The sequence below is a fragment of the Tachyglossus aculeatus genome, chromosome 23 (assembly GCF_015852505.1).
Source record: "Tachyglossus aculeatus isolate mTacAcu1 chromosome 23, mTacAcu1.pri, whole genome shotgun sequence".
Classification (NCBI taxonomy): domain Eukaryota; kingdom Metazoa; phylum Chordata; class Mammalia; order Monotremata; family Tachyglossidae; genus Tachyglossus; species Tachyglossus aculeatus.
This window is the reverse complement of record NC_052088.1, coordinates 1,834,138-1,859,808: the sequence shown is the minus strand read 5'-3', so window position 1 is coordinate 1,859,808 and position 25,671 is coordinate 1,834,138. Positions and strand designations below refer to the sequence as shown.

Here is a 25,671-nt window from a genome sequence, read left to right as displayed (position 1 = left end):
GTAAGAGGAGAAACAGTACCAAATTCCCATATTGTAGAGGAGGGAACTGAGGCACAGAGGAGTTATGTAAAACTGCCCAAGATCACACAGCAGGAAGTGACGGAGTAAGGATTAGAACACAGGCCCTCTGACTCTCAAGACATGTATTCTAGCCACTAGGTGAAGCTGCTTCCCCAAATACTTAAGAGATTCGAGGAAAGTGTTTTTACTTTTACCAGAAGCAAAAGAATCTGGGTTCTAAATCCAGGCCCCACCACTTATCTGCTGTGTGACTTTGGGTGAGTCGCTTCACTTCTCTGGGCCTCACTTACCTCATCTGTAAAATGGGGATTAAGACTGTGGGACAGGGACTGTGTCCAATCTGCATAACTTGTATCTACCCCAGCGCTTGATACAGTGTATGGCACAGAGTAAAGTGCTTAAGAAATACCATCATCATAAGAAATATCAACATCATCCTCAGGTAGGACATGGACAGTGACAAAGCTGATGATCTTGTATCTACCACATGCATATCACAGTGCCAGGTACACATTAAGCACTTAACAAATACCATTAAAAAAAAAAGTGACTTGTCCAAGGCAGGCAAATGGCAGAACTGGGACTAGAACCCAGGTCCTCTGAATCCCAGGCATGTGTGCTTTCCACTAGGCCACTAGGAACTCTTGCCAATTTTTATTTAATCAATCACCAGTAAGTGGGGTCATTTCTCAAACCCTGCTCCAGGGAAGATGTGGGAAAAGAAATAAGGTGTCAGGACTGTATCCATGTGGAAAATCCCTAAAATATGAGTAGTTCTGGGATTAGAAAACATAAAAGGCAAAGTATTTGACAGTTTCCCATGCTTATGCCAGGTTCACTATAACTTGCCTCAAAAATTGCTTTCATGGACCATTTTGCCCTTTGTAAGACCCTGTTTAGGAAGACAAATAACTTGTCTAAACATTTATCCACTTCAAAAAGAGAGAAAATGCTACTCGAACTATCTTAACACAGGATAACTGAATTAATAGCCCCTTTCCAGGACTTAAATATCTCTACAGGTAGCCTACTAGATACCTCTATTTTTTAAAAATTCATCAACTCAATCGTACTTACTGAGCACTTTTAAACAATCACAAAATGAAATACACAGCTTTAAACAATGGTATTTATTGAGTGAGTATAGTGTGCCGAGCACTGTACTAAATGCTTGGAAGAGTACAATAAACTTGTTTAAATTTTTATCCATTTCAAAAAGAGAAAATACTACTTGAACTGCCTTAACACAGGGTAACTGGATTAGTAGCCTATTTCCTGGGCTTCAAAATCTCTACAGGTAGCCTGCTAGATACCTTTAATTTTTTTTTTTCTATTCATTCACACGATCATATTTACTGAGCACTTTTAAATAATCAAGAAACAAATACATTGCTTGAAACTATGGCATTTCTTGAGCATTACTGTGTGCGCAGTACTGTACTAAGCGTCTGGTAGCATATGAACAGACACGCTCCCTTCCTGCAATCAGCTAAAGCTGATTGCTTAAAAGAAACCCATTCGCTATCTCACCTATCAAACAAAGCCAAAAGGGTGAGTCGATCGAAGTTAATGCCTATCCAGATCTGGGGAAGAATCCAGAAGCGATAGTAGTGTTTTATCTTCTGGGCGGCAGCGTCTTGTGGTTGCGTGTGATCCTGGAGGTCGGGGCTTAGATCTATGTCTTGCTGCTCCAACAGATCCGTGTCCATGGTCAGCATTCTGTTCAATCGGATCTGCGGGAGAGACAGCTACGGAAATGTCAGGATGCGCAGCCGAGGGGGCGTTTTTCTGGCCAACACGATCGACTGACCCGACCGACGATATGCATTTTGTTATCAGCTGCCACCCTCCGGGTGGGTCCCTGCTCGCTAGCAACTCTGCAGGTAAGGGGAGATGGAGGCGCCATCCGAAATGGACACTACAACCAGGTAGTAGCAACTCTGGGGAAAAGATGTGGTGATAAAGCCGGTGAAACTAAAGTCTCAACTGAGGATTTGGAACAAGGAAGTGGCATTCGCTTTGCCTCCCAAATCCCCAGGAGCACGATCCAGAGGGCGAGACTATTTCAAATCTAGATATCTAGACAGTGGTTGTCCATTCAATCAACCAATCAATGGTATTTATTGAATACTTGTTACGTGCAGAGGTGGCTGCTGAGGTGGCTGCTAAGCGCTCGGGAGGGGACAACGGAAGAGAGATAGTCGATACATTCCCTGCCCGCAATGAGCGTAGGGCCTAGAGGACTCCAGGACAATCAGGATAGATTTTAGATCTAATGAACAATGACCATCTGGACTCAGAGCTGGCCAACTCCTTTAATGATTCATTCATTCATTCATTCAATCATATCTATTGAGCACTTACTGTGTGCAGAGCACTGTACTAAGTGCTTGGAAAGTACAATTTGGCACCATGCTTCGTACCGGCATCAGTGATGTTTATTGAGGGCCTACTGTATGCAGAGCGCTGTACTAAGTGCTTGGGAGAGTACAACTGAGCTGATAGATATATTCCCTGCCCATAATGAGCTGAAAGTCTAGAGGACAATGATCGTGGTATTCATTTATTCGCTTACTATGTGTGAACCACTTGGCATCTATGACCATTTTTTCCCTGTTTTTGTTCTTCTGGTCCGAAAACTAAATAGGTTAAAAAAAATCCTACAGAAAAACAAAGTAAAGCAACATTACACTTTCAAATCTAACCCTAGCTGAGCACAGTGAAAGGATCTCATCACAGCCAATCTACCTGTGCGTCACCCACTTTCCCAGAACTCCGAGTTAATGGAAAAGAATTCTGCTTTTCTAGTGTAAAACTGACCTTCTGTCAGTGTATTAAGGGCATGTGGATATTGGCACCTTCTACAGGAAGCTCCCCAAAAAGGAAGACCACCCATGAATCTTCCAACCCATCTACCCACCCCTATAAAAAGTCATCTGAAAGAAATGAATTTCCACTTGGACTCTGTGACCTTTGGACATTTTTTATTTGCCCCCCTTCCATCCCACAACACTCATATGCATATCTTTAAATGATAAATTATTTATTTGAATCATTGTCTGTCTCCCCCTCTAGACTGTAAGTTCACCGGAACACTACTCGGCACATAGTAAGCGCTTAACAAATACCATCCTCATTATTATTGCAGGTAGAGAATAATAATAATAATACTGGTGGTATTTATTAAGCGCTTACTATGTGCAAAGCACTGTTCTAAGCACTGGGGAGGTAACAAGGTGATCAGGTTGTCCCATGGGGGGCTCACAGTCTTAATCCCCATTTTACAGATGAGGGAACTGAGGCACAGAGAAGTTAAGTGACTTGCCCAAAGTCACACAGCTAAGTGGCGGAGCCGGGATTTGAACCCATGACCTCTAACTCCAAAGCCCAGGCTCTTTCCACTGAGCCAGGGAATGTGTCTGCCTCCTCTGCTGAATTGTCCTCTCCCAAGAGCTTAATACAGTGCTCGGCACACAGTAAGCTCTCAATAAATACCATTGATTGATTCGTGTTCCCAGTCCCTTGGACTCCTTGTGCTTCCTGCTGCCTAGCCCCTCTCTACCTTGGATAGACAATGACAGAAATGACCAACTGACTTGAGACTTCAGAGTATTAAAAATAATGGTTATTTCCACCCGATTTGGAACAAAAATGGCTTTGTTATTCCACAAGTTCAACTTGAGCCAGATAAATACCTCAGAAGCAAACCAACTCTTCTGCGTATCACATGGAAACCTACCAGATCTTGGGGATAAAATCGAACTGAGGTAGAACTGGATATATGTGAGTCCGTGTCACTGTAACCAAGGGGAAAGACTTTAGACTCTAGCAAACTGTTTAATTTGACAATCAACAATCCTCTGAGAAACAGACAATATCATGATTCACTCTGCCATGGGTAAATCCAACGTTTGACGTGGTAATCTTCTTGTCAACTCTCTATCAATGTCAAGTTTCCACATTTCAACCCAGGTTGACATTTTAAATATTAAGATACGTTTCTCGGTGCAAGGTACTTCTCCTCCTTCTCAAAGATACTACAAGTACTACTACTAACAATAATGATAATCATAATGATAATCATAATAATGACATCTGTTAAGCACTTATACTACTACTAACTTTTGTTAAGCACTCACTGTGTGCCAAGCACTGTACTTAGTAATCTACTACGGTAGATACAAAAAAATCAGGTCCTACATGGGGCTCACAGTCAAGGTAAAGGACGTGGGTTCTAATCCCAGCTCCGCCACAAGTCTGCTGTGTGACCTTGGTTATGTCGCTTAACTTCTTGGTGCCTCAGTTTTCTTATCTAGAAAATGGGGATTAAGACTGTGGGCCCCATGTGGGAGAGGCACTATTTCCAATCCAATTACCTTGTATCTACCCCGGTGATTAGTACAGTGCCTGGCACATAGAAATTGTTAAGGAATACCAATAAAAAAAAAAAATCAGTTACCATCCTCCAAACTCTCTCTGATCTTGTCCAAGATGCAGACTTCGACAGAGGGCTTAGCAATTATACCCACTAACCACCAGCCAGAGATGTAAATATACTAAGACCACTTGGCAGATTCTTGGAAAGTCAATGGAGACTAAGGCATTTTTAGGTACTACATATTGTTCCGACTCCAGGTTCACGGAGGTACATCATAAGTGGAGCACGGAACAGAAGTATCTGGGTATCTTGCTGAGTAGAAGCATGCAAATGATCATTTCCCTTCGACTTTGCACTATCTTCTCCTCTGCTGGTGGTCTTTTATAACTTGGAGTCTAGAAGTAGGACAATACTTAAGAAAAACCTTGGTCAAATGGATCAGCTCTTGGAAATGGGGGGAAAGAAGAGAGAGCACTTCAATCTGCTTTCTTTGTCATGTTTAATTTCTGAGACCCTGTTCAGAACAAAGCATTCAATAAACCAGGCCAACTGCAATCCACCTATGAGATATTTAAGGAGGCCGAAATACCTTATTTCACTGGTTCCTAAGAGTTTTTCGAGCAAGGGGTTCTCTTTTAGGTAGGTTTTATAAATCTACAGATTATTAAAGTGCAGCAATAAGAACTCTTGGAGATATATGAATTACTTGGCTGGCAGTTCATTTCTAGGAAGAAAGAACTGGAAAACTTTTAACCCCCCAACTGAAATTCCAGAAAATGCCAATATTTCATCTTGATTTTCTATAACTGTGCAAATGCCAGCAAGTAATAATAGCCTGGGGGAGAGAAATGAGACTTTACTTGGATGGTATTACCCTTTCAGAACTTTTCACCACATTTCATCCTACTTTTTGCATTTCATTCTGAAGCCAAGGAAAAACTAGGTTATTCTCCTCATTTTTTTTTTCTAAAAGTCAGACATTCAAAGGAAACTGACCTGGATCCAAGATTCTACTAATAAAGCCCTCAATTCTAGAAAGCAAATGAAACAGAACTAAAAATGGCACTCAAGCCAACTTGATAACATTACACTAGATTTTGGATCTACTTCAATCAATGGCATTTATCGAGCACCTACCATGTGCAGAGCACTGAGCTAAGCGCTTATGATGTGAGTACTTTATTACATTAGTATATTACATTGAAAATATTGGATATCGTTACTGACCCCTTCATTAACCTCCCAAACCCCATCCCACCTATTTTTCTTATCTCCTACCATTTATAGTCAAAGTGTGTTAATAGAAAAATGAAAGATAGGTCTGATTATCTGGGTATTTGTTACCACCTGCCTCAAATTCCAAGAGGGCATGAAATGAGACACTGAAAGGACAAGGAGAGAAACTGTCAATTCAACGATTCGGAACTCTCGGGGTAGGTAGTGAGGTGACAAATTTCTAAAAACAAAAAAAAAATCATGTATTCTAATTGGACATTTCACACACCAGATGTTGGATGCTCTTCTTGCAGCGGGTTCAAAGTTCACAAGTGACATGTCATAGCCACCTGTCTCGTAGAGTGTAGAAGAGAACTTACCTAGCAGAGAAAAAAAAGTCAAGAAAACACGTCATTAGAACACTTGCAGTTTCTCCTCAATGAGCACCAAAATTCAAGGCAATTCGGTACAACAGGATGAGATTTTAACTTAAACATTTTATAGCCACTGTTACTCATTTCTAGACAGAATCTTCTTAGAGGTACTTAAACCTGACTAACGCATAGTGCGAATACACAAAATTAGTGGAGGGTGAGTTCTGTGTGTAAAAACTAGTGTCAAGGTTGTGAACTGGTATCAGCTTACTTTGCCAGCCTTGCCAATCAATACTGACAATTTACCTGTCTCCTACAGAAAATAACCAGTGCACCCTCCCCTACTACTCAAGTTGGACAAACAATGCAATTCTTCATTTTTTAAGAAGTGTGAATTCACACACCAATTAACCCTATGGATCAGAAATGGAATCAACTAAAAATGTCAGTAGCTTTTGTGTTCATGACACTTTCATTCTATGTAACCCCAAAGTACCCAGGGAAGAATGAAGCTACTAGCTGAATCAATATTCCTGATGTCACCTCCATGACCAGCTATTTAACAGGGCTAATGAAATTTTTTTTACACACAGAAGCTCTGAGAATCAAATTGATTACAAGAATACTAAACAGGATCAAATATCCAGTATATTCCACGTTCTTAAAAGGGTACCAATTTATATTAAACTTCCATTGGCACTTTATAAACGTTCAGCTACTCAATTTCATGGGGTAGGACAGGACGTGATAGTTTTAAGAAAAATCCATTAATGGTAACAATGGATCCTTCAATCGTATTTACTGAGTGCTTACTGTGTGAAGAGCACTGTACTAAGCACTTGGGAGAGTACTTGAGAAGCAGCGTGGCTCAGTGGAAAAGAGCCCGGGCTTTGGAGTCAGAGGTCATGGGTTCAAAGCCCGGCTCCGCCACTTGTCAGCTGTGTGACTTTGGGCAAGTCACTTCACTTCTCTAGTCCTCAGTTCCCTCATCTGTAAAATGGGGATGATGACTGTGAGCCCCACGTGGGACAACCTCATGACCTTGTATCCCCCCCAGCGCTTAGAACAGTGCTTTGCACATAGTAAGCGCTTAATAAATGTCATTATTATTATTATTATTATTATTATTACATTACAATAGAATTAACAGACATGTTTCCTGCCCATAACGAGCTTAGAGTCTAGAGGGAGAAACAAACACTAGATGGGGTAGTGGATAGAGCGTGGACCTGGGAGTCAGAAGGACACGGGTTCTAATCTCAGCGCCGCCACTTGTTTGCTATGTGACCTTGGGCAAGTCACTTCCTTTCTCTATGCCTCAGTTACTCCATCTGGAAAATGGGGATTGACACTGTGAGCCCCACATGGGACAGTGATTGTGACCAATCTCACTTGCTAATATCCACCCCAACGCTTAGTACAGTAACTGGAACACGGTAAGCGCTTAACAAATACCATAATTATAATTATTATTATTATAAGTAACTTAAAGGCAGTTTTAGTATTTCTAACTGTGTGAAAAGGCTTAGTTGGGGGAAAATATCAATTAGTAGATCAAATCTACAGCTTACAGATGGATGGACACAAAAATATGAATACATAAGCAATGTATAGGCAGTTTTAATATTTGTAATTCTGGGGAAAAGGATGAGTTGGGAGAAAATACTCATTTGTAGATCAAATCTACACCATGCAAACCAATCTTTTGCGATTATCTCTGCAGTTTAATATGTTGTGCTCCACATTTTTAATATCCATGTTGCCCAGATAAATCTAGAGGTGGCTTTGCTTCATTAGCTATCCTAAGTGATTTTGCTGGATGGGAAGAGTGGTGCTGAAAAGAGTCCTGGTCAGCTGGTCAGCCGACCACAGAACTTTGCGGCCATGGGTACTCATTCCCCAAGCCTGAGGAGAAGGACAACTACGCTTCTCTGCTGTGTGACCTTAGGCAGGTCACTTCATTTCTTTGGACCTCAGTCCCCTCATCTGGAAAATGGGGACTGTGACGGTGAGCCCCAAGTGGGACAGGGACTGTGTCCAGCCCCTTTTGCTTGTAACCACCCCAGCGCTTAGTACAGTGCCTGGCACTGAGTAAGTCCTGAACAGATACCCCAATTACTATTATACTACCCTCCCAGTTTTTTGAGCTGGATTTCCAGACTCTTTCATACCCAATCTCTTATAGGGGTTTCCAATCAGGACTGAAAAAGATCCAAAGGAGTGCCTCTTTGATCTGCTTAATTTTTGAATAATCAAAATCAATCAATCGACCAATAGTATTTCTTAAGAGTTTACTGTGTGCAGAGCACTGTACTTAAGCGCTTGGTAGAGTACAATTCTTTCTCAGGATAGCCTCTGAACCTCAATCAATCAGTGGTATTTAATAAGAGCTTACTGTATGCAGATATAATAATAATGATGGCATTTGTTAAGCACTTACTATGTGCCAGGCATTGTACTAAGCACTGAGGTAGATACAAGCTTATCAGGTTGGACACAGTCCCTGTTCCACATAGGGCTCACAGTCTAAGTAGGACAGAGGACAGGGATTGTAACCCCATTTTAGTCAATCAATCATATTTATTGAGCGCTTACTGTGTGCATAGCACTGTACTAAGTGCTGTGTGCACAGCACTGTACTAAGAGAGTGCAGTACAACAAGAAACGGACACACTCCCTGCCCACGATGAACTTACAGTCAAGAGGAGAAGATGAGGAAACGGAGAGAAGTTAAGTGATATGCCCAAGGTCACACAATAGGTGAGATTAGAACGCAGATACTCTGATTCCCAGGTCTGGGTTCTATCCACTAGGCCACGGGGCTTCAAGCTTTTCCCCTTCCAGTCCTCATCTCACTCAACTGTGAGCTCGTTGTGGGCGGGAATGTGTTTGTTGTTCTACTGTATTCTCCCAGGTGCTTAATACAGTGCTTTGCACTCAGTAAGTGCTCAATAAATATAACTGAAGGACTGAATGAATAAAATCTGTGCCCCTTTTTGCTCCCTTGATCAAAATGTATCATTGGGCCCCTGTGCATACCCCAAGAGATTTTTAGGGCATGGATTAGTGTGGAAAGCTCAAATCCCCGATTATATTTAGGACCCCAAAAAATAAAATTAATAAAAATAAAATATTCATTTTAAAAATAAAATGAAAATAAAAATATTTAGGACCCTCTCTTGACCCCACCTCCGCTTCTAGTTACTGCCCTATCTTCCTCCTACCATTCCTTTCCAAACCCCTTGAACGAGTCATCTACACCCGCTGCCTCTACTTCCTCAACGCCAACTCTCTCCTCGACCCCCTCCAAACTGGCTTCCGTCCCCTACATTCCACCGAAACTGCCCTCTCAAAGGTCACAAATGACCTCCTACTTGCCAAATCCAATGGCTCCTACTCTATCCTATTCCTCTTCGACCACTCAGCTGCCTTCGACACTGTGGACCACCCCCTTCTCCTCAACACACTATCCAACCTTGGCTTCACAGACTCCGTCCTCTCCTGGTTCTCCTCATCTCTCCGGCAGTTCATTCTCAGTCTCTTTTGCGGGCTCCTCCTCCCCCTCCCTTCCCCTTACTGTAGGGGTTCCTCAAGGGTCAGTTCTTGGTCCCCTTCTGTTCTCTATCTACACTCACTCCCTTGGTGAACTCATTCGCTCCCACGGCTTCAACTATCACCTCTACACTGATGACACCCAAATCTACATCTCTATCCCTGCTCTCTCTCCCTCCTTTCAGGCTCACATCTCCTCCTGCCTTCAAGACATCTCCATCTGGATGTCTGCCCGCCATCTAAAACTCAATATGTCCAAGACTGAACTCCTTATCTTCCCTCCCAAACCCTGCCCTCTCTCTGACTTTCCCATCACTGTTGACGGCACTACCATCCTTCCCGTCTCACAAGCCCGCAACCTTGGTGTCATCCTTGACTCCGCTCTCTCGTTCACCCCTCACATCCGATCCGTCACCAAAACCTGCCGGTCTCACCTCCGCAACATCGCCAAGATCCACCCTTTCCTCTCCATCCAAACCGCTACCCTGCTGGTTCAATCTCTCATCCTACCCCGACTGGATTACTGCCTTAGCCTCCTCTCTGATCTCCCATCCTCCTGTCTCTCCCCACTTCAATCTATACTTCACGCTGCTGCCCGGATCATCTTTGTGCAGAAAAGCTCTGGGCATGTTACTCTCCTCCTCAAAAATCTCCAGTGGCTACCAATCAACCTATGCATCAGGCAAAAACTCCTCACTCTCGGCTTCAAGGCTCTCCATCACCTCGCCACCTCCTACCTCACCTCCCTTCTTTCCTTCTACAGCCCAGCCCACACCCTCCGCTCCTCGGCCACTAACCTCCTCACTGTGCCTTGTTCTCGCCTGTCCCGCCGTCTACCCCCGGCCCACGTCCTCCCCCTGGCCTGGAATGTCCTCCCTCCGCACATCCACCAAGCTAGCTCTCTTCCTCCCTTCAAAGCCCTACTGAGAACTCACCTCCTCCAGGAGGCCTTCCCAGACTGAACCCCCTCCTTCCTCTCCCCCTCCTCCGCCTCCCCATCCCCCCAGCCCTACCTTCTTCCCCTCCCCAAAGCACCTGTACATATGTCTGTACAGATTTATTACTCTATTTTACTTGTACATATTTACTATTCTATTTATTTTATTGTGTTAATATGTGTTGTTTTGTTGTCTGTCTCCCCCTTCTAGACTGTGAGCCCACTATTGGGTAGGACCATCTCTATATGTTACCAATTTGTACTTCCCAAGCGCTTAGTACTGTGCTCTGCACACAGTAAGCGCTCAATAAATATGATTGAGTGAATGAATGAATGAATGAATGAAAGGGGTGGAGAGAGAGGATGGTCATTGGTGGCCTTCAGAGGCACTACACACTGAATTTTTTTTATGTTTTTGTTAAGTGCTTACTATATTCCAGGCACTGTACCAAGTACTGGGGTAGATAGAAGCTAATCAGGTTGGACACAGTCCATGTCCCACATGGGGCTCACTGTCTTAATCCCCATTTCGGGTGAGAGAAGTGAGTCCCAAAGAAGTTAACTGGCTTCCCAAGGTCACACAGCAACAGACACTCATCATGATTAGAACTCAAGTCCTTCTTACTCGCAAGCCTATGTTGTATCCACGAGGCCACACTGCTTCAAGAAACTTTGTAACAACCGGTGCATGACGTCGGACACGTGGCATAATATGAAGAAGTAGCGAGGCCTACAGCCCAGGCCTGGGAGTCCGAATGACCTGGGTTCTAATTACAACTCCGCAACTTGTCTGCTGGGTGATCTTTAGTGAGTCGCTTCACTTCACTGGGTCTCAGTTACCTCAACTGTAAAATGGAGATGAAGACTGTGAGCCCCATGTGGGACATGGTCTGTGTCCAACCTGATTAATTTGTATCTACCCCAGTGCTACCCCACTAAAGAGCCAGGTTTTTTTAAGAGGTGAATCTGCCTGGATCAGTGCCTAAGACAACTGATTGCCAGAACCCCAGTAAAGGGAAACCAAATGAATCTTAGTAGGCAGATTATAAAATCTTGCCCTGATTTGCCAGTAAATGGCTTCATATTCCATAGCTCTACTTGCCCTCAGGGTGTTTGACTGTGGTGTACTATAAAGAAACATAATGGGACTTTAATGACTTTAATGGAACTTTTAGACTGTGAGCCCACTGTTGGGTAGGGACTGTCTCTATATGTTGCCAACTTGTACTTCCCAAGCGCTTAGTACAGTGCTCTGCACACAGCGCTCAATAAATACAATTGATTGATTGGTTGCTTACTACAGTGCCTGAAAGATCACCATTAAATATATATATACATATGACATATATTACATGAAGCAGTGTGGCTTAGTAAAAAAAACCATGGGCTTGGGAGTCAGAAGTTGTGGGTTCTAATTCCGACAACCTTTTGTCAGCTGTGTGACTTTGGGCAAGTCACTTACCTTCTCTGTGCCTCAATTAACTCATCTGTAAAATGGGGATTAAGACTGTGAGCCCCACAAGGGGCAACCTGATTACTCTGCATCTACCACAGTGCTTAGAACTGTGCTTGGCACATAGTAAGCGCTAAACAAATACTGTCATTATTAGTATTGTTATTATTATATGTACATATATTTTAATATATAACAAATATAACATTGTTAGATTTATAACAATGTCACCAGCCAATTTTGTGGAAGTCCATCCAGGGCCACCCTGGATGAGGTGAGGTAACTGAGGCCCAGAGAAGTGAAGTGACTTCCCCAAGGTCACACAGCAGACAAGTGTGCTCTCTTCCTCCCTTCAAAGCCCGAGAGCTCACCTCCTCCAGGAGGCCTTCCCAGACTGAGCCCCCTTTTCCTCTCCTCCTCCCCATCCTCCCCGCCCTACCTCCCTCCCCTCCTCCCAGCACCTGTATATATGTTTGTACAGATTTATTACTCTTTTTATTTTACTTGTACATATTTACTATTCTATTTATTTTGTTAATGATGTGCATCTAGCTTTATTTCTATTTATTGTGATGACTTGACACCTGTCCACATGTTTTGTTTTGTTGTCTGTCTCCCCCTTCTAGACTGTGAGCCCACTGTTGGTTAGGGACCGTCTCTATATGTTGCCAACTTGTACTTCCCAAGCGCTTAGTACAGTGCTCTGCACACAGTAAGCGCTCAATAAATATGACTGACTGAATGAATGAATGAATGAATGAAAGTGGCGGAGGCAGGATTAGAACCCATTACCTACTGACTTCCAGGCCTGGTCTCTATCCACTAGGCAATGCTCCTGCTGCCCCTCCCTAGGTCTCAGAACAACTTTCAGGTCACAAAATTAATGTCAGGACCAAAGCTGGAGGAGGTTGAATAATTAATTTTTTTAAAAAATGGGCCATAAAGGAGTCCAGTGCCATATCTGTACTGGACTTATTAGTAATTATAATGGAACTTGATAAGTGTTTCATTCATTCATTCATTCAATCGTATTTACTGTGTGCTTACTGTGTGCATAGCACTGTACTAAGCGCTTGGAAAGTACAATTTGGCAACAGAGACAATCCCTACCCAACGGGCTCACAGTCTAGAAGCGGGGAGACAGACCACAAAAGAAAACAAAACAAGTGGACAGGCATGTCACTTATTTTATAACAAGCACTGTGCTGAGGTAGATATAAGATAAACTGGTTGGACAGAGTTCCTTTCCCACATGGAAAAGGCTCTTATAGGACAGACTAACTGAAAAACAAAAATCCGGTATAAAATCAGATGAAATGCCACTCCATTCAATGGTATTTATCAAGTTCTTACTACGTGCAAAGCATTTAGCAGATGCATTGCCTGCCTATAATGAGTTTACAACCTAGAGGGGGAGGCAGACATTAAGAGAAGTAATTTATAAGAGATAATTTAAAGATATGTATGCAAAGGCCATGGGGTTGAGGGTGGGGTGAATATCAAATGCCCAAAGGTCACAGATCCACAGACACCGCTGAAGGGAGAGGGAGCCACTGAAGGGCGAGAGAGTGGAGAGTGGTGGTCTGGTAAATATGGAGTGGGAGGATTTTCCATGCAAGGGGAATGACGTGAGAAACAGATTGGTGGTGAGACAGACGAGATCAGGGCACAGATAAGACCTGACCCGCTTTCTTCTGAAGATATTTGATCCGCAAGATAAGTGCAGAGAGACCGTCAAACTGAGTGGCGAGGAAATATGGTATCTGATTTCTGAGCAAATTAAAATCTTCAGAGCCATAGGGCAGTCCAACCTTTCTCGACAGCTGAGACTTGGAACCCACATAAAGCTGTCGCTCATACGAGATATCAAACGGCAACATGGGAATGGAGAAGCAGTGTGGCCTAGTGGGTAGAGCACGAGCCTGGGCATCAGAAGGTGATGGGTTCTCATCCCGGCTCTGCCACTTCTCTGCTGGGTGACCTTGGGCAAGTCACTTCACTCCTCTGGCCCTCAGTTACCTTATCTGTAAAATGGGGATTAAGACTGTGAGCACCATGTGGGACAGGGACTGTGTCCAACCCAATTTGCTTGTATACACCCCAGGGCTTAATATAGTGGCTGGTACATAGTAAGTGCTTAACAAATACCATAAAAAACCCCAAGAACACCTAGATCGCAGAAAATCAAGTTCCAGAAGTCAGTCTCCTGATTTAATATTAACGTCTGTCTCCTCTTGTAGACTGTAAGCTCACTGTGGGCAGGGAATGTGTTTAGTGTATTGTTATACTGCACTCTCCCAAGCACTCAGTACAGTGCCCTGTACACAGTAAGTACTCAATAAATATGAGCGATTGTCTGACAGCAGAGCAGAGCACACCTTTAACACGGCCACAGTGGATTGGATACACAAGCAAAATGAGAGATGGCAGGATCTCCAAACAACTGCTACCCAAACCAAAAGCAAGGAGGGAAGAGAAAATGTTCTAAGGACCCGGTAAAACAGTCTGAGAAAATGAAGCTCTCCAGCTGAAAACTAGTAATCCATGGCTGAGAATGGAAATACCATAAAATAGGGCTTAAGAGTGGAGATGGTGGTTCTTTCTGAGCAAAAGCTTCAGAGCAGAAGAAAAATGAGGCAAATCATTAAACGCAGTACCACATGAGACAGTCTTTTTTCTTATTTTTTTTGGTATTCACTAAATACTTACTATCAATCAACAGTATTTATGTGCAGAGCACTGTACTCAGCTCTTGGGAGAATACAACAATTAGCAGATATGTTCCCTGCCCATAAGGACCTTTCAGTCTAGAGCTAATAGACTTGTATGTGTCAAAACACTATTTTAAGTGCTGTTCTAAGAGAAAAGTGAATTAGGCTGGACACAGTCCCTGTCCCTCTTGGGGCTTATGGTTTAAGTAGGAGGAAGAACAGGAGAGCTGAGATCCTGAGAAGTAAAGTGACTTGCCCAAGGTCACGCAGCAAGCGTCTGTCAAAGTCGGTTTAGAACCCAGATCCTCTGGCTCCTGGGCACATGCTCTTTCTATTAGGATACACTATGTTTTGTAGGCACTCTGTGGCCTGGAAAGAGTTTTTCAGCCACCCTTGTGTGCATTCACCATCAGAGAAGCAGCATGGCTTAGTGGCTAGACCATGGGCCTGGAAGTCAGAAGGACCTGGTTCTAATTCTGGCTTTGCCACCTATATGTTGTATGACCTTAGGCAAGTGACTTAATTTCCCTGGGCATCAATCAGCTCATCTGTGAAATGGGGATTAAGAGTGTAAGCCCCATGTGGGACAGGGACTGTGTCCACCCTGATTAACTCGTAGCTATCCCAGAGATTAGAACTATGCTTGGCACATAGTACGCGCTTAAGAACTGTAATTATTATCATTCTTCTTCAAATACGATGGACAACTGTATATAGACACACCTATCCACAGAACAGCCACATTTTATGTGTCTTTACAATGACACATATTTGCTCTTTTAAATGAATTTCTCAAATATAAAAAAGCCATTAAAATATTTGCAACCAAGTATATCTGATGAAAACAAAGTTTTCAGCCAGCAGGAAAGCTGTGATTCCATTGCTTTGCAAAACAGGGCATGAAACACAGACACTCTTCAATATATACAATTTTGATCCTTGAAGAGCCAACATTAATTATCCGACTGTCAAGAAAGTAGGACTCGAAAGTCAAAATACATTAAGACAAGCTATGCCAAGGAGAAATCCACTAATGGCCTTTACCAAAAGACACCCAACTGAGTTCTACCATTTTTCCAGAGAGAAAAAAAAGTACGTAGCTTTGTTCAACTGCTAAAGTCACCATTTCCAGCTCTGTAAACAACTTAAGACAAAAACCTGAGCGGAAGAAAGAGACACCCCCCCTACCCCCCCCCCATCACGGTAAATAGTGAATTTTACCCGTTCTTCAGTATTATGAAAAGAATAGACTACCTCCTGTCCTTTAACTTTCACCACCTGACAATTTCAGGATTTAACTGTCCTGAAATTATTAATGAGCACACAGTAAGCACTCAATAAATACCATGGGTTTGTTGCTAGGTGAAAGACCATTGCAAATGATAATAATTAAAAAAAAAAAACTTTCAACACTACATAGTTGTTAGTACCCACAAATTTGTTCTTGTGGGTACTAGTATTGGCTAGCTAATGCAAAACCTATTTGGTAGATGCATAAGGAACCCTAATTCCTAGAACTGATTGTCCAGGATTAATGAGCAAGAAGAGAATTGACTAGCTGTCTCCTGACTCTTCAGAGTGGCATCCAAGCCTTTTCCTGAGGCCAGGACATCTAAATCAGTTACCAGGATAAAAGAAAGGCTGCCCATGGAGAAAGGAATCATAAGGTCCCAATCTTTTACTGGTAAATAGGTCAAAGAACTCAACATAATAATGATGATGATAAAGTAACTTTTAAACACTTATCAAGCACTCTTTCTTGTGGGTATCGAATTTGTCTACCAACTCTATTGTATTGTCCTCTCTCAAGCAGTTAGTACAGTGCTCTGCACACAGCAAGTACTCAATGAATATAATTGATTGACTGATTGTTTTAAGACCTGGGGAAGAGACAAGATAATCAGGTCGGCCTCAGTCCCTGTCTTACACAGGGCTCACAATCTAAGGACCAAGGAGAACAGGTACTGAATCCCCATTTTACAGGTGAGGTAACTGAGGCCCAGAGAAGTGAAGTAACTTGCCCAAAGTCACACAGCAGACATGTGGCAGTGGCACAATTAGAGGCCAGGTCCTCTGACTCCCAGGCCCAGTCTCCGTGCACTATGCCACACTGCTTTTCTTTAAAAAAAAAAAAAGTCACCTGCAAGAAAATTCTAGGGAAAAGACCCCTGTTCAGACTTTCTGGAAAAGCACTGATGCTGTAATACAGAAAAAAAAAAAAGGAAAAAAAAAAGGTAGCCCATTCCCTGTGCTTTACCTCTATTGTATTTATATATTGATTAACTTTTCAAACGCTGTTCAGAGCCAAAGTGATGAACGTTTGATCCATTTTTTCATTGGGCTACTCCATCTCTCATAAAACACCTGTTACTGTTCAGATATTAATTTATCTGCACTGACCATCTAGCTCCTCTTTAGAAAACAACTTGCAGTCCATTATATTCATGATTAGATTGTGAGTCTAATTACCACCTTTGTATTCTCTCCTAGCACTTATATGGGTTTTTTTGTTTTAATTACACTTGTTAAGTGCATACTATGTGCCTGGCCCCGTTGTAAGTCTGGGGTAGATACAAGCTAATAGGGTTGGACACAGGCCCTGTCTCCATCGGGCTCACAGTCTTAATTCCCATTTTAAAGATGATGCAACTGAGGCCCATGGAAGTTAAGTGATTCGTCCAAGGTCACTCAGCAGACAAGTGGCAGGGCCGGGATTAGAATTTGGGTCCTTCTGAATCCCAGGCCCATGCTCTACCCACTTGGCCACCTTGCTTCTCCTTAATACAAGGCTCCGCATCAAGTAATTGCTTCAGAAATATTACTACTACTACACTGTCATTCTTTTGGATGCAACGGTCATATCTGTAAAAATATAGTTCACTGAATAATAATGCTAATACTGGTATAGAAGCAGCGTGGCTTGGTGGAAAGAGCACGGGCATGGGAGCCTGACGACATGGGTTCTAAACCCGGCTCTGCCACTTGTCGACTGTGTGACTTTGGGCAAGCCATTTAACTTCTCTGTGCCTCAGTTACCTCATCTGTAAAATGGGGATTAAGACTGTGAACCACACGTGGGGCATCCTGATCACCTTGTATTTACCCCAGTGCTAGAACAGTGTTTGAAACATAGTAAGTGCTTAACAAATACCATAATTATTATTTATTATTATTATTATATGTGAAACACTCCGTGCCAAGAACTGTTCTAACCACTGGGGTAGATTCAAGATAATCAGGTTGGACGCAGTTCCTGTCCAATCAGCCAATGACATTATTTATTTTTGTGATATTTGTTCAATGCTTACTATGTACCAGGCAATGCATTGAGCATTGGGGTAGATACAAGCTAATCAGGTTGGACACATTCTCTGCCCACAAGGAGCTTACAGTCTAGAGGGGAAGACAGAAATTACAGTAAATTTTGGACATGTATACAAGTGCTTCGGGGCTGAGGGTGGGGTGAATAAAATGTACAAATTCATGTGTAAGTCCTTTATGAAGTCACGGTCTAAGTGAAGAGATTGCTGATTCAATTCTCACAATCTCTTCAACCTCTTTCCTCCAGATCATTCAGTCAATTAATGGTATTTATTGAGCACTTACTATTGTGCACAGCACTGTACTAGGTGCTTGGGAGAGTAGGAGACAACAGGGTTGGGCAGATACTGTCCACAATGAGCATAAGGGCTTCAGAGGTAAGCAATGCTTTACTTTTACTATGTGGTGGAAGAAGCAGCATGGCGAAGTGGATAGACACATGGACCTGGGAGTTAGAAGGTCGTGGGTTTTAATCCCGGCTCTGCCACTTGTCTGTTCTGGGACCTTAGGCAAGTTACTTCACTATGCCTCAGTTACCTCATCTGTAAAATGGGGATCAAGACTGTGAGCCTCATGTGGGACAAGATCTGTTTCCAACCCAGTTTGGTTGTATCCACCTCAGGGCTTAGTACAGTGCCTGGCACATAGTAAGCGCTTAACAAATACTGTAATTAATTGATGTCTTTCTTTGTTCTTAACATCTGATCAGGCTGGGACAAAAGTCAAAACAGAGTGCTCAACAGAACATTGTTAGCTGCCCGAAAGGGCAAGCATTCCCTTTTCAGAAGCCGGGTTGATCCAAAACTGCTGGATTAAGATGACTTTCTTTTTCTATTGGAAAAAGTCAAAGGACCATAATTCATTCATTCATTCGATCATGTTTATTGAGTGCTTAATGTGTGCAAAGCACTGTACTAAGCGCTTGGGAAAGTACAATACAATACAAAGTACAATACACAATCCCCATCCACCATGAGCATCACGGCCTAGAGGATGTCATGCCCATAATTGACAAAGAAGGTTAAATTGATTTTAAAGAGGGCAAATGGAAGGAAAGATGCAGCTAAATTCAAAAGCAAGCTGATTATTGAACCTAAAAGACTTATGCATTTTTTAAAAAAAAACATTCTAAGCAATGAGGCCTAGTGGACAGAGCAAGGGTCAGGGTGTCAGAAGGACCTGGGTTCTAATCCCAGAGCTGCCACTTGTGTGCTGTATGACCTTGGGCAATTCACAAGTCCCTGGGGTCGATTCAAGATAACCATGATGGTAGAAGCACCATGGCTCAGTGGAAAGACCATGGGCTTGGGAGTCAGAGGTCGGGGGTTCAAATCCCAGTTCTGCCGCTTGTTAGCTGTATGACTTTGGGCAAGTCACTTAACTTCTCTGTGCCTCAGTTACCTCATCTGTAAAATGGGGGTTAAGATTGTGAGCCCCACATGGGACAACCTGATCACCTTGTATCCTCCCCAGCACTTAGAACAGTGCTTTGCACATAGTAATCGCTTAACAAATATCAAAATTATTATTATTACTGAGCGCCTACTATGTGCAGAGAACTGTACAAAGCACTTGGGAGAGTACAACAGAGTTGGTAGACACATTCCCTGCCCACAAAAAGCTTAGTCTAGAGGCAGAGACTAGACTGTTAAAAGATTAACTTCTCTGAGCCCCAAAATGGGATGAAGACTGTAAGCCCCATGTGGGATAGGGACTGTGTCCAACCTGACTAGTTTCTATCAACACCAGTGTGTCAGTACAGTACCTGACACATAGTAAGCACATAATAAATGTCATACCAAAAGACAAATAAAAAACACCCAAAGATTATGAAAATCCCATCAGCTTTTTAGCAAAAACTGACTAAAATTCACAGAGATCAAAAATAAAGTCATCCTCCAGATGCACATAGGAAACCCACACTACACCCTAATTTTGGAAGAAGTAATAGCTATATCAGTAAAGCAAATTTCAGTCATTTCAGTTATTGAGCACTTACTCTGAGTGCTGAGCACTTTACTAACCGTTTGGGAGAGTACGAGATGATAATAATATAATATTGTCCCGCCCACAAGGTTACATACAGTCTAGAGGGAAACAGACTGGATTCAGTCCCTGTCCCAAATGGGGCTTATAGTCTTAATCCTTATTTTCCAGATGAGATAACTAAGGCACAGAGAACTGAAGTGACTTGCTCACAGTCACACAGCACATGAGTGGCAGAGTGGGATTAGAACCCAGATCCTTCTAACTCCCCCAAGCTCCTTCTTTTCTTCACCACATACTTGGTTGAATGAACTGGGTGATAAAGTTACTATCTTTCCAAATTGCAAGGAATTTGTCTTGCTTGTCTTATGCTGCCGAGTCATCTCCAACCCACTGCAACGCCTTAGGCACATCTCTCCCAGAATGCCCCATGTCCATCTGCAATCATTCTGATAGCATATCCATTGAGTTTTCTTGGTCAAAATCTGGAAGGGGTTTACCATTCCTGCCTTCCACGCAGTAAACTTGAGTCTCTGCCCTCGACTCTCCCCCATGACGCTGCTGCCCAGCACAGGTGAGTTTTGACTTGTGGCAGATTGCTTTCCACTCGCTAGCCAATGCCCATAGATGACTAGTATTTCAAAGATCTTGACAGTTAATTTAACTCCCAGCCAGGAGAACCAATTAGGTGAGCAGATAGAACATGCTGTTTGTGACAAGATTAAATGGGTATTTCTCTCAGAGGTGTGAAACTGCTGGCTTTTTTTTTTAGAAAAAGAAAAGCTTCCTAGGAAGCTGGGGTTAATTGTGATTGACATTGTCCCTTTAGCATGACATCAATCATCATCTCAAAATGTGGCAGCTTCTTAGGGTTCCGTATTTTTGCTAGGAGCAGCTCGTGATCCTCTGTTGTTGATTCTACTCTACTGTCTTAAAATACAGTCAGAGGAAATAAAACTAACTGTGGCCCTGGTGGCCAGACACAGAAGAATCCATCTTGGTTTGAGTTTCTGAATCCAGCAGCTTGTTGTGAAATTAGTCAATTGTTTTCCATGCAAACCCTAATTTCCATTTTTTTGCACACTGAAAGCTGCTGTTTTATTTTGGGTGTGTCCTCGTCAAATACTGAATTGCATCCCAGGAGAAATAAGAAACACTCATTTAAGTCATCAACCACAATTAGATGGACCAAAAGAGTAGAACCTCACCAGCCAGTCATATTTATTGAGTGCTTATTGTGTGCAGAGCACTGTCCTAAGAGCTGGGGAGGGAACAAGAAGCAGCAGCGTGGCTCAATGGAAAGAGTACGGGCTTGGGAGTCAGAGGTCATGGGTTCAAATTCCGGCTCCACCAATTGTCAGCTGTGTGACTTTGGGCAAGTCACTTAACTTCTCTGTGCCTCAGTTACCTCATCTGTAAAATGGGGATGATGATTGTGAGCCCCACGTAGGACATTCTGATCCCCTTGTATCCTCCCCAGTGCTTAAAACAGTGCTTTGCACATAGTAAGTGCTTAACAAGTACCATTATTATTATAATATAAACACACAGACACGTTTTCTTTCCACAATGAGCTTACAATCCAAAGGGGGAGACAGACATTAATATAAATCAGTAAAATTACAGATGTGTACATAAGTGGTGTGGGGCTGGAATGGGGGATGAATACAAGGAGCAAACCAGGGTGATGCAGAAGGGAGTGGGAGAAGAAGAAAGGAGGACAGTCTGGGAAGGCCTCTTGGAGGAGGTGGGCCTTCAATAAGGCTTTAAAGTGGGGGAGAGTAATTGTCTGTTAGATATGAGGCGCGAGAGTGCTCCAGGACAGAGGGAGGATGTGGGCGAGAGGTTGGCGGCGAGACAGACGAGATCTAGGAACAGTGAGTAGGTTGGCATTAGAGGAGCGAAGTGGCAGGCTGGGTTTTAGTAGGAGAGAAGCAAGGTGGGATAGGAAGGGACATGCTGGTTGAGTGTTTTAAAGGCAATGGTGAGGAGTTCCTGTGTGATGTGGAGGTGGATGGACAACCACTGGAGTTTTGTCACCCCACTCCTCAAAAAAACTCCATTGTGGACTTGTCACCCCACTCCTCAAAAAGTCCACAATGTATTTGTAGAAAAATGATCCGGGCAGCAGAGTGAAGTATGGACTGGAGTGGGGAGAGACAGGAGGCTGGGAGGTCAGCCAGGAGGCTGATGCAGTAATCAAGGTGAGATAGGATAAGTGTTCGGTAGCAGTTTGGATGGAAAGGACAGGGTGGCTTTTAGTGATGCTGTGAAGGTTGAACCATCAGGATTTAGTGACAGATTGAATATGTGAATATTCAGGTATAACTTGCCATTCACAGAGCCTGTGGCTAAAAGCAAGCGAGTCGGTGCTGATGCCAAGTTTCCACATCACTGCCATGTTCAGAGTCCATTGAAAGGGCTCAGAAAAGCTAGTACCGTGAAAGCATTAAAGTGGAATCTCCAGAGCAATGACTTTTTGGCGGCTCTCTCCCTCTTCCTTATTCACTCTCTTCTCCCACCGTCCCCCAGCTCACACTCTTCATTCCTTTCAAGCTAACTTACTCACTATGCTTCATTCTCATCTCTCCCACCTCTCACCCCTTGCTCTTGCCCTCCCCATTTCTTGGAACTCACTCCCCCCTTGCTACCAGACAGACCACAGCTCTTCAAAGACTTCAAAGGTTCTTCTGAGATCATACCTCCTCTAAGAAGCCTTTCTGTGTAATCTCCAGTCTTCCCACTCTACATCTCCCAACTGCCCCTCAGCCTTAGGGGCTCAATAAATACCCTGAGCGATTCACTGAAAGAAGGTGACACTGTTCTTACCCAAGGTTACACAGCAGATGCGAGGTGGAGCCAGGATTAGAACCCAGGTCCTTCTGACTCCCAAGCCTGGGCTCTATCCACTAAGCTAACCTGCTTCTACTAAGACATTAGCTGAATATTCCCCTCAATGGATTCCCTCTTTTTCTCTACCTCAACTCTGCTGCCAGGGCCAGGAGCGGGGGAAACCAGCCTACTCCTTCTGTTGCCTCAGGACTGAGGTCCAATATGGCGGAAGCCCGACCTTGATCTGGTCCCTTCTGCAAACAAGAACACAGAACTCCATGGAACTCCACAGCAGCGAGATCCCTAGGCCATAAAAAACTCCGTCTCCCCATTTTCCTCCCCCTAGCAGGTACCTTCCTTGTCCTATACACACCAAGTGGGCCTCAATCCAGAGTCCGATGGGCAAGGATTTTATTTTGTTTGGCTCTCCCGAATGAGAAGGATGTTGGCTCCCTATGCTCACTCAATAATTCTCACTGAATCAAAGGCTACTATAACACAATTTTCCCCAAAACTGAAGTGCTTCAATAACCTAATTCCCAAATTAGACAATCTACTGCACTAGACTAGATTGTAAACTCACTGTGGGCAAGGAACAGATCTATCAAATCTGTTCTATTAGACTCTCCCAAGCGCTCAGTACAGTTCTCTGCACACAGTAAGCACTCAATAAATACCACTGATTGACTAAGTTCCCAGTGGGCAAGGAAGATGTCTACCATTTCTGTTATACTGTACTATCCCAAGAGTTTAGTACAGTGCTCTGTACACAGTAAGCGCTCAATAAATACCATTGTTTGCACTAAAGGCAATATAACATTTCTGAAACTAGGGTAGTAATAAACATAGCCCTCCATTCGTAATTGAAATTAGGTGCCTCAAATTATTTGAGCTTGGAGAACGGAAGTAAAAGAATAGAAGGCATTGGTATTAAATTAAGCGTTGCTATTTTACTCAGTATTGAATTAAGCAGAACTTTTTTTAACGGCATTTGTTAAGTACTTGCATGTACCAAGCAATGTACTTAGCGCTCTAGGAAAGATGCAAGGTTATCAGCCCATATCCCACATGAGACTCACCGCCTTAATCTCTGGTTTACAGATGAGGTAACTGGGGCACAGAGAAGGGAAGTGACTTGCCCAAGGTCACACAGCACACAAGTGGTGGAGTCAGGATTAGAACCCAGATCCATTTGCCATGGAGAAGCAGCGTAGCACAGTGGATAGTGTATGGGCCTGGGAGTAAGAAGATCATGGGTTCTAATCCTGGCTCCGCCACTTCATTCATTCATTCAATTGTATATATTGAGCGCTTACTGAGTGCAGCACACTGTACTAAGTGCTTGGAAAGTACAATTCGGCAACAGATAGAGACAATACCTACCCAACAATGGGCTCACAGTCTAGAAGAAGGCCACTTGTCTGCTGTGTGGGCTTGGGCAAACAACTTCACTTCTCAGTACCTCAGTTACCTCGTCTGTAAATGGGGATTGAGACTGAGCCCCATGTGGGACAGGGACTTTGTTCAACCTGGATTACTTTTATCCACCCCAGTGTTTAGTATAGCACCTGGCACAGAGTAAGCACTTAACAAATACCATAATTATTATTAAGGTAGCCAGCCTTCAGTCTGATAGAGTATTTCAACTGAGACCGAGACCACCCAAATGCCCACCCTAACTGCTAAACAGACAACTCACTGACTTTCAGTCTGCAAACTATCAGCAGGTTAGAGGACAACTAAAAATGAACCGAGGATTTTCACTCGTCACTTTCCAAAGAGTGACAGGTCTTTAAAATAAAAACAAGCTGATATCTAAAGATTGCCCTTGACATACTTGTAAACCTTACAGCAGGGCTGGTTGAAATCTTGGTTCATTCATTCATTCAAATGTATTTATTGGGCACCTACTGTGTGCAGAGCACTATACTAATCGCTTGGGAGAGTACAATTTGAACAATAAACAGACACATTCCCTGTTGTACAGTAAGTGCTTGTCCCGGCAAACATCACATATACAATTTTTTTTGAGATAGTTAAAATGCCTTTGGCAATGTAGTTTATGCTACTCCCTCCTGCCCCTCCCACTCAGGAATCCAAGCAGAAGCTAAAAATAGCTGTCGTCCTATCAGTCTGGAACCGCAGGGAAAGGAAGGAGTATCTATCAAGGTCTTAATAATAATAATAATAATAATAATAAATACTTGTGATATTTGTTAAGTGCTTACTATGTGCCACAAACTGTACTAAGCACTGGGGGGTGGATACAAGCAAATTGAGTTGGACACAGTCTCAATTCCCATTTTACAGATGAGGGAACGGAGGCCCAGGGAAGTGAAAGGACTTACCCCAGGTCACACAGCAGACAAATGGCAGAGCCGGGATTAGAGCCCATGACCTTCTGACTCCCAAGCCTGTGCTCTATCCATTAGGCCATGCTGCTTACTTCTGATCCAGGAGTAGGGTTAGGAGAAGAGTGAAGCCACTCAATCAATGGTATTTATTGAATGCTTACTATGTGCAGAGTACTAAACTAATCTCTTGGAAAGGTACAAATCTGACTCAGAATAGTCTAAGGACATCAATCAATAGTATTAACCACTTACTGTGTGCAGAGCACTGTACTAAGTGTTTGGGATAGTACAATTCATTCAATAGTATTTATTCATTCAATTGTATTTATTGAGGGCTTACTGAGCACAGAGCACATATTAAGTGCTTGGGAAAGTACAATACAGCAATAGTGACAATCCCTGCCCACAGCGAGCTCAAAGTCTAGAGGATAGAACAGAGTTGGTAGAAATGCTCCCTGCCCACAGAAAATGGTTAGAACATGATGGGACGTTGATCCACCTGACTCCAACGGTGAAGGGGCCGGGTTGGCAGGGAGA

The 25,671-nt window shown here is 43.1% G+C and overlaps 1 protein-coding gene across 2 annotated transcripts in view; it reads right to left on the bottom strand.

Moving 5' to 3' along the window:
• Window positions 1-25,671, bottom strand: part of PCNX1 (pecanex 1) — a 205,640-nt gene that overhangs the window by 76,255 nt on the left and 103,714 nt on the right. Inside the window, exons 7-9 of one of the 2 annotated variants that reach the window (XM_038765984.1) lie at window positions 5,904-5,994; window positions 3,761-3,818; window positions 1,552-1,754 (exon numbers count right to left, since the gene is read on the bottom strand). In XM_038765984.1, coding sequence (XP_038621912.1) covers window positions 1,552-1,754; window positions 3,761-3,818; window positions 5,904-5,994 — 352 coding nt within the window. Of the gene's footprint in view, window positions 1-1,551; window positions 1,770-3,760; window positions 3,819-5,903; window positions 5,995-25,671 lie in introns of both variants that reach the window. The other variant, XM_038765983.1, reaches the window with a different exon arrangement.